Source organism: Anneissia japonica, unplaced genomic scaffold (assembly GCF_011630105.1).
Source record: "Anneissia japonica isolate Jap-2015-1 unplaced genomic scaffold, ASM1163010v1 scaffold287957_len1322810_cov207, whole genome shotgun sequence".
Taxonomy (NCBI): domain Eukaryota; kingdom Metazoa; phylum Echinodermata; class Crinoidea; order Comatulida; family Comatulidae; genus Anneissia; species Anneissia japonica.
Genome location: NW_022683022.1, coordinates 603,565 through 619,202, shown reverse-complemented (window position 1 = coordinate 619,202; position 15,638 = coordinate 603,565). Strand labels below are relative to the sequence as shown.

Here is a 15,638-nt window from a genome sequence, read left to right as displayed (position 1 = left end):
ATATATATATATATATATATATATATATATATATATATATATATATATATATATATATATATAATAACATAATAACAACAACAACTCAGAACCAGTACCATCAACAATAGCAGCAGCGGCAACTGAGCAAAAGGCACAGTAACAGCAACAACAACAACAGCAGCAAAAACAGCAACAGGCAGCACCAGTATTAGTGCCAGTACTAGCAGAATCAGTAGCAAAAGCAACAAACCAAAAACTCAACAAAAGCAACAGCAGCATCAGCAACAACAAACACAACATTAAAGGCACCAGACCCAGCAGCAACATCAAAAGCAACAGCTTAATAACAGCAAAAGCAATAGCAACTAAAGCTGCAACTGCAACACTAGCAGAACAATAGAAAAACCAGCAGCAGCACAGCCACAACAACATCAACAACAACATGTGCAACATCAACTGCTGCAGCTTAAACAAAATAAAATCAGATGCGTCTCACCCTTCATTTTCGTCGTAACCTTGTTGAATTCCGAAAAATATGGCTGCAATGACTGCAGCCCCGCCCCATGCAAATGTAAAATAGGCCGACCTTTTCGGTATACTACCGGTGATGCTGTACCTGTGGGCCCGCATAAAGAGGTATATGCTCTCGTAAATTAGCCAGAGAAGAGTAGCCATGTAGAAGAAATGAAGAAGTACGCCGAATATACTGCAAACGAGCTTTGAAGACACAAAATATCAATATGGAATATTATTTATACGGCAAACACATACAATCAGTCAGTCAACAGTTATTTAAATCAACCAATAAACCGAACAACAAAGTTATGAAGTCAATGAACGTTTTTTTTTCTTATTTTTTCTTTTTTTCCCTTTTTTTTCCTATTAGAAGCACTCGCCTGCATGACAGTGCTTTCATTTTATACAGGTTTAGAATCAATTACCATGTACCACACTGACCTAAATATAATAGAAACAGGAGAGGAACATTCACTAAAATAAATTTCTACTAAAAATAATAAAATAAATAGACAAGCTTAACAAACTTATGTTACTAAAAACTGAGATTTACAGGTACAACATAAAATGTTTCCCACTTACTGGGTAGTCAACAGTTTCAGAATTTACAACGAACGCTACCATGACGCACAGTGTTGCCAGTAGCAAATTTGAGTAAATGAACACAGTTTCAGGTCCTCTGAACAAGCCCCTTAAGTCATAACAAATGAAGAGAATTGTAATTTACTAATCATTAGTAAGCTTGTTTATATAAATGTAAAAGGCATTCGTATACATACTTCCATAGACCTTTCAGTGAAGCTTTACACCTAGGACATTGTGCTTAAGTCTCACAAAACAACAAGGTAAAAGCACGTAAACGGATTTTAAGAAGTGCGTGTGTTGTAGTCTTCTGATTGGCCGGTTGATATGTTTAATTGACACTTCTGAAAAGTTTAATAAAGCGACAAAGTTGGCCCTTTTTTGTTCAGTGTTTTTCTTGAAAATAATTTCATGCTGAATGTATTAACTGTTTTATTTTTTCAAATTGATATTTTTTTTAAATTTTTGTTTTGTTTTTGTTTTTGTTCTGTAGCTGAGGACCCCTTTAAGTCAGCACAGCTGTAGAGTCACCCTCGTTAAATAAAGTTGAATAAAAAAGTACAGCTAAAAGAAAGAGCTGAATAAAAGGACAATAACTGATATAAATGTTGTCTTTAGTGACCTTTCCTACAGGTTTTAAGAGGAGTTACTCAATACCAATTTTAATTTTACCATAATAAAAAAACTACAATATTCTCACCACGTTGAATTGATAAACTTCATAATGTATAATAATGCTATCATCGAGATAAGGCACACACTGTATATGCCTAATCTTTCACCGAGTCTGGCAAAGTCGAACTCATCGTTCTGAAAGATACGGTAATCGAGTCAATCCAACCTAACACTGAATTAAAAAATCATTAAACACACGACCACTTAATTTTTTTTTATCTCTGGTCATGTGATTAAGTTATAGAAGGAAAAATAATGTGAAAGCAAATGCAAACAACTTATGATTGAATTGGATTCAAAATAAATGTAGACTTGATAGATCTGCAAACTGGTGTATAGAACATGCACTCAAGGTTACTTATTTAAACATTGATAAGAATGACAGATTTGTCAAATGTATTAATGTTATTGACATATATACAAAAGGGATCTGATAATATTTATATACCTGTTCGGGTTTATCAACCGGGGTAAATATACCAAATGTTGTCGTGTGTTCACATTTACATTTAACATGGTTGCCACTACTTCCAGTTCGTTTACAGCCGGTGGTTGACCAAACCCTGAAACATATCAGATTCTACATGAACATTCCGAAACAAAAATCGAATGTGCATAGGTATATACGAATAGACGAAATAATTATTTATAATTATTATTAACCGTAATTATATCATAAGTTAAATAAATAATAAAACCAATAATAATAATAATAATAATAACAAAATAAAAAATAAAAAACAAAAACCACAAAACAACAATAGTAATAATAATAAATAATACAAATGTTAATGAATAGGCCTATTTAACAATAAAACATAAACGATAAAATATGATTAGTAATGTTAATGTTGAAAAAACATGTGTAAGTTCACTTCAAATCCATATAAATGTTAGGGAAAACATAAATACTATGACATTGACGTTATTTGGTTATAATAGTTATGTTGTTAAATTGCGTACCACGGCCAAATGCATTTTCTATAAACTATACCTTTTAATCTCTTCCCAAAATACACAACGTGCATTTTCTTTGAAATACGTTACGTCCGAATGTATAAGTGTCTGTAATAATAAATGAGTCAGTTATTTTATAGCGCATTCCACAAAAAGCATCAATGCTCTTTACAACAAAGAACCACAGGCAGTAAATAAATTCAACTTGAACTACTTAAAATAAAAACAGTTCGGAAATATATGAGCACTATCGGCATAGGTGTTCAGAACAGGGCTCCACCCTTTGATGACGAAACAACGTCGCTGTCACACCCAGGTGCACGCAGGCAGTAGGCTGGGCTCCTGTAGCTTCCACCTCAATAATAAGTCTTTGGCCCTACTGCAAACGACAACAATATTGTCTCGAGTAAGGAACGACAAAGCCAACGTGTCGCATCAACTTGTTCTGTACAACATAAGGAAGGGTTTAAATTAAAGGCCTATTTGAGTATATATAAATATATAATTATACATATTCAAATAGGCCTTTATTTATACACATCTAGATGTGTATAAGAGACAGTATATATATATATATATATAGCAACCATGTATCCACCGTGTCACATCAACTATACTGCATATCTTACCTGATCTAACTCCATTGAGAATTCCACGCCTACTGAGTATGTTGTACTATTACTTGATATACTGTATGACAAAAGACCACTTGCAAGTGTATAAGCAACGTCGATATCACCGTCACTGGAGTACAAACATCGTTATTATTATTATTGAAATTATTGTCATAGTTATGATCAGCGTTTTTATCATCCTTATTGCCATCATCATCATTTTTAGTATCATAATCAACACTAACAGCAACAATCAATACATCAACCAATCCGCTGGTCAATAATATTATTAAAATGTAATTTAAATTTCGATAATTATAAAACAATGTTCTACTCGGAGGCTATCCATATTTTTGTCATCATTATCATTCTCATGAAATGGTCACAATCAATATTACCATCCTCAGAATACCATTACCCATCATCATCTATGTCAATATTATAATGAGCATTATCACTATTATAATCAGCATTATCACTATTATAATCAGCATTATCACTATTATAATCAGCATTATCATATCATTACCATCATCACCACCATCATCATAATCATCATCATCGTTTTAATCGGCATTATCTACAACTCACCTGCTGTCAATGTCAAATGTTTCGCTTGTTGTTTCAGCAATCACTTTCCTATCGTAGTAAGTAGCAATAATTGTCGCCGATTCTGAAAAACAGATTGAATACTGTGTAGCATTTTGATAATAAATTACTGTATAATTCATTTAAACAATAATATAGACCAACTAAATAAACATAGGTCTGGTAGATGACAGAAATAAGCCAGATTATGGTGAATTAGGTCTGGTTATTAAACTTGTCGTATCTGTATAGAGAATTGTAAATATTTTTATGATTGTATGGGTGGATTTTACACCATGGTTTAACAAATGTGATGACCTGGTTATGACTGTATAATTACGACCTAATCGATGATTTGACAGTTAACTCTTTTATGTATTATTACTTGTTGATTAATCAGTATCTGACATACCTGTTATATCTTTGGCTGACTTTGGATCTAACTTGACAAAACACTTATCGCTGGATTCTTTTTCAGTAGAACTGTCTCTTGTTGAACTTAGGACGCCCTCCTCTTCTCTAAAATGGCATGACCATTTGAAAGCATCAATCGGTCCAATATTGGAAACTAAGAGTGAGTTATAAACGAAATTAAAGATCAGTAAAATCAAGGAATATAACAGCTATAAGTCCTTGGTAAACCTGCATATAACTCAGACAAATTTGTATCGTTTTTATAATTGAAACACATCGTTTGTATTTGTATGCATTCAACAATCACTAATGTGCTGTAGATTTACTTAGATTTTGTCCAATGAATTATCAAGCTGCGCTTACCAACTTTGCCCGACGGCCGGACGAAACTTGTGTTCATCTCTGTAATAACAACTTTTTGAATCAACTTCTCTGTAGCAATGATGATATCAACTTGTTTTTTGATTTCCTTGAAAAAAAACCCCCCAAAACTCATCACTAAATAACAGTATATTAATTAGTATATTGTTATCTTTACAGTGCCCGATGGCCAGACGAAACTGAAACATCGGACCTGTAGTATAGTATTTTGTGCTATTGCAAGGGTTACTCTACCAGTAATTAAAATGCATTCCACAGTAAATTTAATAGCGAGCGTAGCATTATGTTTTGTATAGACGCTAATGGCGTATCATAATTTCCAACTTATTACGTCACGTAGCACGTAGTAGCCATTTGGATTGCCTGTTTAAAGTTGATTTTGTAAAATCCTATATTTAGTTCGACGCAAAACCAAGAAAAATGTGGAACGCAAAATGTGGAACGCGAAGCTCATAGGCGAAGTGCGGGAAAAAAAGTGCACTGCCCGCGATAGGTACTGTATATTGTAACACAGTTGATAAACGTACCTTATTGTTATTTAGAACGGCGTTGGTCACAGCAACAACATCCTGTTTTGAGGTAAAATGATAAAACAGTTATTCATAATAAGAAAGTAATATTATATGCTACAAAATCGGGATTTAGGCCTCTTTTTCTCCAGTTTGTTAATATTCAAAAATGTGAATATTTAACTTATTCTGGTTATTTATTAAACATCCCTTATGTCATCCCCTTATGTCTTATTTACTCCAATGCCTGGTTTCAATTTAATTATTGAATTATTTTTGACAATATATTTAATAAAATTAGTTATAAAAAGCCGCTGATAACATTAATATGCTAGTCTTGTGTTGAAATCCTAAAAAGGCCTCAGACCATACATATTATTCTAAAGAATATGTGTTTTTCAAACATTTTTTTTTTCTCCGCAGAGAAAATTTTATGTGCTTTTCCACAATTTAAGATAATATTTCTAGTCAATGGGAGATCAAACTACTATACCTCAGTAATTTCCTCTACTTCTCGATCTGATACAACATCTTCGGATGCCATTACAGTAAGGACGGACGCTAACTGTTCAATTTCTTCTGTTGAGAGTGGTCTTGTATTTGCCAAATTCGAAGCAATTGCAGATATATGCAGAATGTCTCCTTCAGATGTTCCATTGATCTGAACAACGTTTTAAAACAAGTATGTTACCAAAATGAGGAATGTCAAAAAAACAAATTTTATTTACACAAAAATATAAAACAATATTACATAGGTCTTTCATAAAGTATTACTAAAATTTGTTGAAAGGAAAACTGAATTTGTGAAAATAGTGCAACAAAACAATCTTGATATCCATGAGAGTCAACCTGCTCCGAGCAGAGGCTCTGACGGTAACAAGAAATATACTAACAATACATTCCATATCAATTATCATTTATAATGAATAACGCATGAAGGTGAAACTGGGGTACGTTTATATTTTTATAACAAATTCTAAATATTTAGGTTCAACTAATACAATGTGTAGAGAAAAATTTCCACTTTTTATGTTAAATTTCTAACTTTGTAATCAAGAAATGGAATTATTCCTAATTTTCTTTCCATTTTAAATCTAAGGATATATAGTTAATTTATGTCTAATGATGTTGTTTCTTCAAACATATATTGTCTATAGATATATAAAATGTTTCACCCACATAATTTACGTGTTTTGATGGTGTACAAATACAGAATAATTCCTGAGGGAAATTGAAATGTTATTTTAAGAACGTGTAACATTGATACTCACCAATGATTCTAAATTAGCGAATGCCACGCGAATATTCACAGAAAATGTGAAACTTCTCTCGTTTCCAAGTTGGTCTACTGCAGTATAAACAACTCTAGTAACTCCAATACTAAAAATGTCCCCAGATGTGCGTGTTGATGAAATTGTTGGCTCGATCAAAGAATTATCAGCAGCCAGAGGTTCCTTCCATTCTACAGATGTGTTAGTTTTTGTAGCATCAATGAAAATCTCTATGTCACCAGTCATATTGATGAAGTACGGCGGTTCATTGTCTGAAAACCAAGAGGTCGAATACATTATTGTAACATATATATAAAATAACATGATCGCATGTATTATTTAGCGTTGATGAGGCTTTGTTAGATTGAAGGATATCTTTGTGAATTGAACCGTATAGAATGTTTGGGGTAAGTTTGCTTTCTATTATAGGAAGAATTGATTTGGTAAGGCTATAATGTCAAATCAATTGTTCTGGCTTTAAATGTCAAAATTAAATTTTTGAATTTACCAATACAAACAACGTTATTCCTTAACACTGGTATCATAACACTTCTTAGTACAAACTCAGCGCTTTGAGACCCAGTCTCATTCGCTATATAAATTGTTATTATTATTATTATTATTGTTATATGAGTATCATAATTATTATTATTATTATTATTATTATTATTATTATTATTATTACTATTATTATTATTATTATTTTATTATTATTATTACTATTATTATTATTATTATTATTAATATTATTATTATTATTTTATTATTATTATTATTAATATTATTAACACTTTGCTCTCATCGTATTTGTTGACGGTAAGCCAGCCACAATATTTGATTATATTTCATTATTTATCTTTATTCATTTATACAGTAAATTAGGTCTACTCACTACTCACACAACATAATAATGATACAATAATACAATAAAATGATATAATGATATAATGATACAATAATACAATATAATGATATAATAATGTGAATATATTATTGATGTTCACAAGGTAAGGACCCAGAAACTGGAAGAAAAAATCTGAACGACTAATTATTATTATTATTATTATTATTATTATTATTATTATTATTATTATTATTATTATTGTCTGTTTCAAAAGAAGAGGAAAATCATCAAATTCTTATCTTTTAGATACAACAAACAAACGTTCATTGTTTAAATTACCAGATTCAGATTCAGACATTCTTTACTGTTATCAAAATGTCATAAGAGTTGTTTTCCTTGTTACACACCGTAGCTAATCATACGTACTCACCGATTACATCTACTTCGAACTGACATATTCCAATATTCCCCGCATCATCTCTAGCTTTGTATGTAACTGTAGTTATATGCATCTGAAATATATCCCCAGAATTATAATCTGAGGTGATGACAGGCTCGATTTGAGAATTATCAGATGCATTGGGAGAATTCCAATTTACCACTGCAGTATTCACCCCGTTTTCAGTATTGATCGAAATATCCGGAGGGCAGAACGTAAAATATGGGTTTTCAGTATCTAAGAAATAAACACATGGACACACAAAATAAAAATCAAATTATGAGTAAAATACAAAAAAAAAGTATCTGTAACTGGAAGCGTCGTTTCCTGGTGGATTGTTGGCAAAAAAAATATTTAAGTAAATTATATAACCAATTACACAATGTTATAGAAACAAATGTTATTCCTGTTTATTCTGATCTTGAAAAAATGTTAATCTCATTGCAGAATGTCCAAATAGGGAGGTGGTAAAATTATACGCATTATTTATTGTGTTTCTATGACAGCAATAAAAATTGAAATATTACCAAGCACTACAACAGTGAATGAGCAGTTTTCCATATTAGAAGCAGCGTCAGTAGCGCTGTAAACAACATGTGACTGGCCAAGATAGAATACGTCTCCCGACTCATAATTCGTGGTAACATTTGATGTCAAGCCAGAATTGTCGGTTATTTCGACATCATCCCAGTATCCGTTGTTGAAGGAAGACCTGTGCAGCGTCTCGAGGAAAATGTCCGTGGGACAGTTGTGAAACACAGGAGCCTCAGAATCTAATATCGATAAAATTAATTTATGTGTATAATAGTAATGAAAAACTAATGTAAGCCTACCGTGCCCGAATATAAGGTAAGCCTACTGTGCCCGAATATAAGGTAAGCCTACTGTGCCCGAATATAAGGTAAGTCTACTGTTCCCGAATATAAGGTAAAGCTACTTTTTCTTTCTTATGGTCACCATGTTTATTTTATTATTCTATAGATATGAATTTCAGAAATGAAAGATGAAACGAAAACAATGAAATGAAATAATTGTTTTTACAAAATTTGAATGTAGTAGAAGGGACGATAATGAATGCTTGGTCTGTTCTTTTTTTAAATCGTTGTTTAGTTCTACAAGGTAAACAGAGACTCCAAAAGGCAAATGCAAACACAGAATATCATAATTGCGTAATCTTTTCTGACGCTTACCTTCGATTAAAACATTAAAGATACAAGTTACAGAGTTCCATGATGAGTCCACGGCAGTAATGTTTACAGTGTGGTAACCTATTGGGAAACCGTGGCCTGTCAGATGTGAGTGGTGCACGGTAATCGGGTCTCCAGAATTATCTGTGATTACAAGCTCGTCCCAGTTGACTGTTGCCGTGGACATTCTGTGATCCGTTGAAACAGTTCGATTGTTCGGACAGTTGAGAAACACCGGTGGTTCATTATCTAAAATTTAGGTTAAATAAACTATTTACAGCTACTTGTAGTTTTGGATGTAGGTCTATTGCTCATTTGTTTTTTGTCTAAATTTTTCATTAAAGTAAGTGACAAATGCAGTAAACATCACGATTCTGTGGGTCTCCTACAATATGTATGTGTTGTGAAGGAGGTCAGAAAATGGTCTGTCTCAGGGGACAACTTTCAGGAAAAAGGTGTATACTTTCTCAAACAAAGCCCGAATAAGAAACACAAGGCAAAATTGCCTTACGCCTCTACGGGTATCAATGGTTGAGAGCACATGGTTCGATTACCTCGAGTTAGCCAACTGGACTATACGCTGCTTTAATTAATATGATAATATTGATTTCAATTAATTTGTGTACCTATAACTGTAACGTTAAATTGACAGAAATCGATATTCCCAAACGTATCTTCAGCAGTGAATACTATCTGGTGAATTCCTATTCGAAGTTCTATCGAAGTTAAATCCGGGTCACTGATTGTTGGGATCAAACCACTATTGTCCGTGGAGTTCAACAGATCCCAAGTTACAATAGTCGTCGCCTCATTTGGATCTGAATTCGTCATCATGTCAGACGGACAATTGACAAACACTGGAGGAGTAATATCTGAATAGAAAAACAAAATATACTCTATATGGTACCGGTATGAACACTTGAATTTGACTTGTATATCAGGCTTATTCGTTGTGAATGAATACTAAAATCAATAATTGCTATAATATAAATATAACGAGTTTGGTGTCCTAATTATTATCAATAGATAGAATATAATATCGACTGTTTGTATAATCTTATTATACTAATCAATTAACGACTCTAGAATACTAAAATCAATAATTCATATGAAAATATAATGAGTTTGGTGTCCTATTTATTATCAGTATATAAAACATAATATCGACTGTGTGTATAATCTTGTTATTATACTAATCAATTAACTAATCTAGATTGTATACAATGTATTTAGCCTTTCTAAATAAAGTTCACAATATAAGATAATAATAATGTATTGATTTGGTGAACATCGAAAATGTCGGTCAATACTAGTGCTATATAGATATATTATTTACCTTACTTTATTAATAAGTACTGTTAATAACAAAGAAAGGAATGAATTGTGTCATAATTTTAATGATAGGTTGATTGATTGTTTAATATTCCAACCAACATTGTATTTGGACAAATATCATATTTTTAAAAAGATAATAATGGCTCTAATAAAAGTTTAACTGCTACTGAAAATACGCTGCTGTATCTAAGGAAAAACACTGAGCGTTAAAAAACACCAATTGCGTAATTTACATACCACTGATCGTGATTGTAAATGTGCATGTGTTTGCGTTCATCGCATCGTCTGTTGCATTGTAAATAACGCGCGTTTCTCCAAGAATGAAACTATCACCAGGCTGGAAGTTGGCGGTGACGGTTGGCGTACTTCCAGAATTGTCGGTAATATCTGGCGGTAACCATGTAACGATTGCAAAATTACTAGTATCCGGAGCTGATTCCTCAATATTATCAGAGCAATTTGAAATCTGAGGTGGTTCGTCATCTACAGAGACATAACACACTAATTTAAGAATATGAAATACGAAATTAGATATACAATATAATATCGTCACTTAGCTGATGACAACTTCCACAGTGGAATAGCAACTTCGCAGTATTATTAATTGTTTAATAATAATAATAATAATAATAATAATAATAATAATAATAATAATAATAATAATAATAGTAATAAAGGTAATAGTAAAAATGGTAATAATTGTAATAATAGTAATAAAAGTAACAATAGTAACAATAGTAATAATAGTAATAATAGTAATAATAATAATAATAATAATAGTAATAGTAACAATAGTAATAGTAGTAGGAAATATAGTAATAATTGTAGTAGTAATAATAATAGTAACAATAGTAATAATAGTAATAACAGTAATAATATTAATAATAATAATAATAATAATAATAATAATAATAATAATAATAATTAGTCGTTAAGAATGTTTTCTTCCAGTTTCTTGGTCCTATGCTTACATTGTGAACATCAACTAATATATTCACATTATTATATCATTATATCATTACATTATATTATATTATTATATTATTATTTTGTTGTGTAAGTAGTGAGTAGACTTAATTTGCTGTATAAATGAATAAAGATAGATAATGACATATAATAAAATATTGTGGCTGGCTTACCGTTAACAACTACAATGAAAGCACAAGTGTTGTTATTATAAGACGTATCAGTAGCTACATAAGTTACGGTCTCTGTCCCTATCCAAAACCGCTCTCCAGAAGCTCTTGTTTGGTAAATCGTTGGCGCTAGGCCGGAATTGTCCTCAGCAACTGGTTCAATCCAGTTTGCGGACGCAGACGGTAAGCCGACCTCAGTCGAAATATAAACATCAGGGGGACAAAATGTAAATAAAGGACGTTCATCGTCTACGAAGAAATAGAAAACAAATTGCATTTTTATACACGATAAAGTACCTATAATGAATAATTATTTTGTAATCCTCAATATTATCAATGTACTAATAATACATAAGCTTACAATATTAATCATTTTAATAATATATTTCAAATAATTTGGTTTTATTCTACAGCTTATTTAAATATAGGTCGGCTATAGTTCTTTATTAAATTGTTAACAATTTTACTCTAACGTGAAAGCGTAAGGCATATTTACATAAAACTAAATAAAATAATCCTCTCTTAATGAATCTTAATAATCGTTATATAATTTTTGAAGTTGCGCTACAAAAATATTTACAGTGATTATAAAGATAAATATAGTGATGAAGATTTTGATTATAATTATTATAATTTTTTTTTCATCTCAATCAAAGGTACGGTAAATTTTTAAATAAATTCTTAGTTACAGAATTAAGAAAAATTAAATTCAATAAGAGATTTAAGAAAATGTTTGTGTTGTTTCTCTCATTGCAATTGATACTATTATATAGTTCAAGTTCAAATGACATTTATTCAATAAATGATGGAAATAATAATAGAATACAATACAATACAAATAATAGATCACCATCATTGGGATCGTGACTAGAAGTAAAACAACTTGTCTCGTCATGACATTATATGATACATATAGATATTATATGATAATTATACCTAGGCTGTAAAGTCTATATACATATTTATAATATGGAATTAATACATATATGTGTAGCTAACACTTATTAGAGTATATTGTATTGTTTTACATTTTACCTATAACCGTGATACTAAACACGCATAGTCCAGTATTATCAGAGCCATCTGTTGCGCTGAATGCCAGGCGAGTGTTACCAATTCCAAACGAGCCCTCTGTACTGGTCTCATTAAATATGGGGGGATCCTGACTGTTATCCGTTGCCACCAACAAAGGCCATGAAACGACTGCAAAAGCCTCCCCAAGTGGTGCGTTTACAGTGATGCTAGTAGGACAGTTCGTAAACACCGGTGGTGTATTGTCTTTGAAATTAAATTACAAGTTTCATTTCAATACTATTACAACATTATAGGATTAATGTTCGTGTTATCGTATACAAAACATGTTACTTCATAAGATGAATATTATGCACAACCAAAGAGGAATGTTTTAGTTACAGCCCTATAGGATAAATCGTATACAAACATGTTGATACATGAGATAATTATAATATATTTATTTATAATATATATTTATTTAAAAACACGAATATTGATTGTGCAAAAAGTACAACATGTAATGTGTCTATTAAATAATTTTGCCGGTAATATAAATAATTACACTAAAACACTAATGCTTCATGAGTGAATATATACATTAGAATCTAAACCCTCTAATATGCAGACTTAATAACAGTGATATACCGTTAATCTCAACACTAAATGTGCACGTGGCACTGTTCTCGGCTGCGTCTGTAGCTGTCACCACTACGGTTGTCTGCCCAAGAGGAAACTGTTGGCCGCTTGTGTGACTGCTGGTTATTGAAAAATGGTCTGAGTTATCTTCGAATTCGGGATTCCACTCAGCTACTGCCCAAGGGTTGTTGGGTTCTAGTGAGTTCGTCACGATAACTGGACAATATATTATAGACGGTTGTTGATTGTCTAAGGGGAGAGAAATATTTAAATAATACATAAATTTTCTTTTTCTTATAAAATATTATTTTAATTTATACAGAAAAATAGCTATACAGTTACAGTACTTGAATAAAAGAAATTTTATTGAATAAAAAAAGTATGCAAATTCAGAATTATTAACACGCACAAGGGAGGGGACAATTTTTTTTTATATTTATATTTATTTATTCTTTATACTGGGTTACCTCTTCAGTAAAAAGTTACTGTTCTCCCAGAGGGCCCAGTACGCATAAAACATTAAAATCGAAAGAGAAACAACACAGAACATAAAAAAAAAAAACAAGAATGAAGTAAAAAAAAATTACCTACCCCCCGCATTCCAAATACGAGAACCCCTAAAAGTAAAACTTCTACCAGATTCAGTTCTGACTTTAGGCAAAATTAAATTTCCTGCAGAACTGGATCTGGTAGAATAGTTATGAACACTGTCAACTGAGGTGAAAGTGTTTTGAAGAAAAGGGACTCTGCCACTCAAGTATTTGTTAACAAGGATGACTAAATGGTTATTTCTCCTTTTCGTTAAGAAATGACCAACCAAGAGAAAAAATTACCTACCCCCCGCATTCCAAATACGAGAACCCCTAAAAGTAAAACTTCTACCAGATTCAGTTCTGATTTTGGCAAAATTAAATTTCCTGCAGAACTGGATCTGGTAGAATAGTTATGAACACTGTCAACTGAGGTGAAAGTGTTTTGAAGAAAAGGGACTCTGCCACTCAAGTATTTGTTAACAAGGATGACTAAATGGTTATTTCTCCTTTTCGTTAAGAAATGACCAACCAAGAGAAGTATGTAATTGAACTAAATTTGTACGGTGATCAGCCTTAAGTATAACGCGTGCTGCTCTATTCTGTAATTTCTGTAATTTGTCTAATAAACCCTTACCACAATTTCCCCAAACAGGATCACAATAATCGAATAAAGGTGATATGAGAGATTTATAGAGTAAATTAAGAGAGTGTTTATCAATATAACGACGTAATCTACCCAGAAGAGAAATTTTACCGCTCACCTTACAACAAAGTTTGTCAAAATGTACATTCCAAGAAAGTGATGGATCAAACCAGATGCCAAGCTATTTAAAACTGTCAACGGCTTGAATGGCAGCGTCCCTAATCCTAATATCAAGATCTGCTGCACCATGTAATTTTTTCTTAGACCCAAACAGAAGCGATTTGGTTTTGTTAATATTTAACGAGAGTTTGTTCTCATTCAGCCATTTAGAAACATTTTGAAAGTTCATTTTGAAAAGTAATTTGAATGTCATTAATTGATTCAGATAGATAAAAAATAGCAGTGTCGTCAGCATACATGAAGACAGAACACTCAGGTCATTAATAAAAATAATAAAAACAAGAGGTCCTAAAGTTGATCCCTGAGGGACCCCACACCGAATGTAAGCTGGGGAAGAATTTTCTCCATTAATAGATGTGATTTGCTTTCGGTCAGTCAGATAAGAGTTCAACCATTTAAGTTCCACGTTATCGAGTTCCTGTTGTTTCAGCTTTTTAAGAAGTGTGGGATGATGGACGGTGTCAAATGCTTTTTTTAAGATCTAAAAAAATGGCACCGGTCATCATCCCATTATCAGTATTATTTAAAATATAATCAGTGACCTGAAGAAGTGTAGTAGTAGTGCTGTGCAGTGGACGGAAACCAGATTGATGTGGGGAAATGGAATTATTTCTAAGAAGGTAAGAATATAGATGATCATGAATAATTCGTTCGAAGATTTTCATTAGGTAGGTAGAATGGAAATAGGTCTATAATTGTTACAGTTATTTCTAGTCCCCCCCCCCACCTTTGTGAATTGGAATAACTTTACCCAGCTTCCATTCAGCAGGGACCTCTCCCAGGGAAAGAGAGAGAGATTGAAAATAAAGGTAACATGTTGAGAAATACAAGGTGACAATAAAATACACATTAAACAAACACTTGGATTAAGTTAATATAGCAAATATAAAAATACAAATAATAAAAGTAAATAACATAGTGTAGAAGTATATTGTTTGCATGATATAACTTTTAACATTTAACCATTGTATACATCATAATTAAATACATTTACAATTATATATAAGCATATATATATAAGCACATATATATATATATATATTCCTTCAATATCATATATATATATACATTATAGAGAACTGGAGGTCGCTGGAACAGAATGTTGCTACTCGGAGTTTCACGCTATTGCGATCGTCAGGCAACTGATGAAAGGTGAACGTTGTGTGGTGATGTGACTTGCTTGTGCGGACGTAGTATGAAGT

At 31.9% G+C, this 15,638-nt stretch overlaps 1 protein-coding gene across 3 annotated transcripts in view; it reads right to left on the bottom strand.

Annotated features, from left to right (window-relative positions):
• Positions 1-15,638, bottom strand: part of LOC117119743 (hyalin-like) — a 49,101-nt gene that overhangs the window by 3,368 nt on the left and 30,095 nt on the right. For 2 of the 3 annotated variants that reach the window (XR_004447247.1, XM_033264646.1), the window contains exons 5-24: positions 13,090-13,329; positions 12,466-12,708; positions 11,434-11,679; positions 10,532-10,777; positions 9,586-9,831; positions 8,963-9,208; positions 8,300-8,545; positions 7,764-8,009; positions 6,490-6,761; positions 5,712-5,879; positions 5,237-5,278; positions 4,692-4,797; positions 4,327-4,482; positions 3,918-3,999; positions 3,342-3,456; positions 2,750-2,820; positions 2,204-2,318; positions 1,781-1,890; positions 1,081-1,189; positions 479-699 (exon numbers count right to left, since the gene is read on the bottom strand). Coding sequence is in view for 2 of the 3 variants with exons in the window: in XM_033264646.1 (XP_033120537.1) it covers positions 479-699; positions 1,081-1,189; positions 1,781-1,890; positions 2,204-2,318; positions 2,750-2,820; positions 3,342-3,456; positions 3,918-3,999; positions 4,327-4,482; positions 4,692-4,797; positions 5,237-5,278; positions 5,712-5,879; positions 6,490-6,761; positions 7,764-8,009; positions 8,300-8,545; positions 8,963-9,208; positions 9,586-9,831; positions 10,532-10,777; positions 11,434-11,679; positions 12,466-12,708; positions 13,090-13,329 (3,526 nt within the window). In the remaining variant the exon portion in view is untranslated. The remainder of the gene's footprint in view (positions 1-478; positions 700-1,080; positions 1,190-1,780; positions 1,891-2,203; positions 2,319-2,749; positions 2,821-3,341; positions 3,457-3,917; positions 4,000-4,326; positions 4,483-4,691; positions 4,798-5,236; positions 5,279-5,711; positions 5,880-6,489; positions 6,762-7,763; positions 8,010-8,299; positions 8,546-8,962; positions 9,209-9,585; positions 9,832-10,531; positions 10,778-11,433; positions 11,680-12,465; positions 12,709-13,089; positions 13,330-15,638) is intronic. The other variant, XM_033264731.1, reaches the window with a different exon arrangement.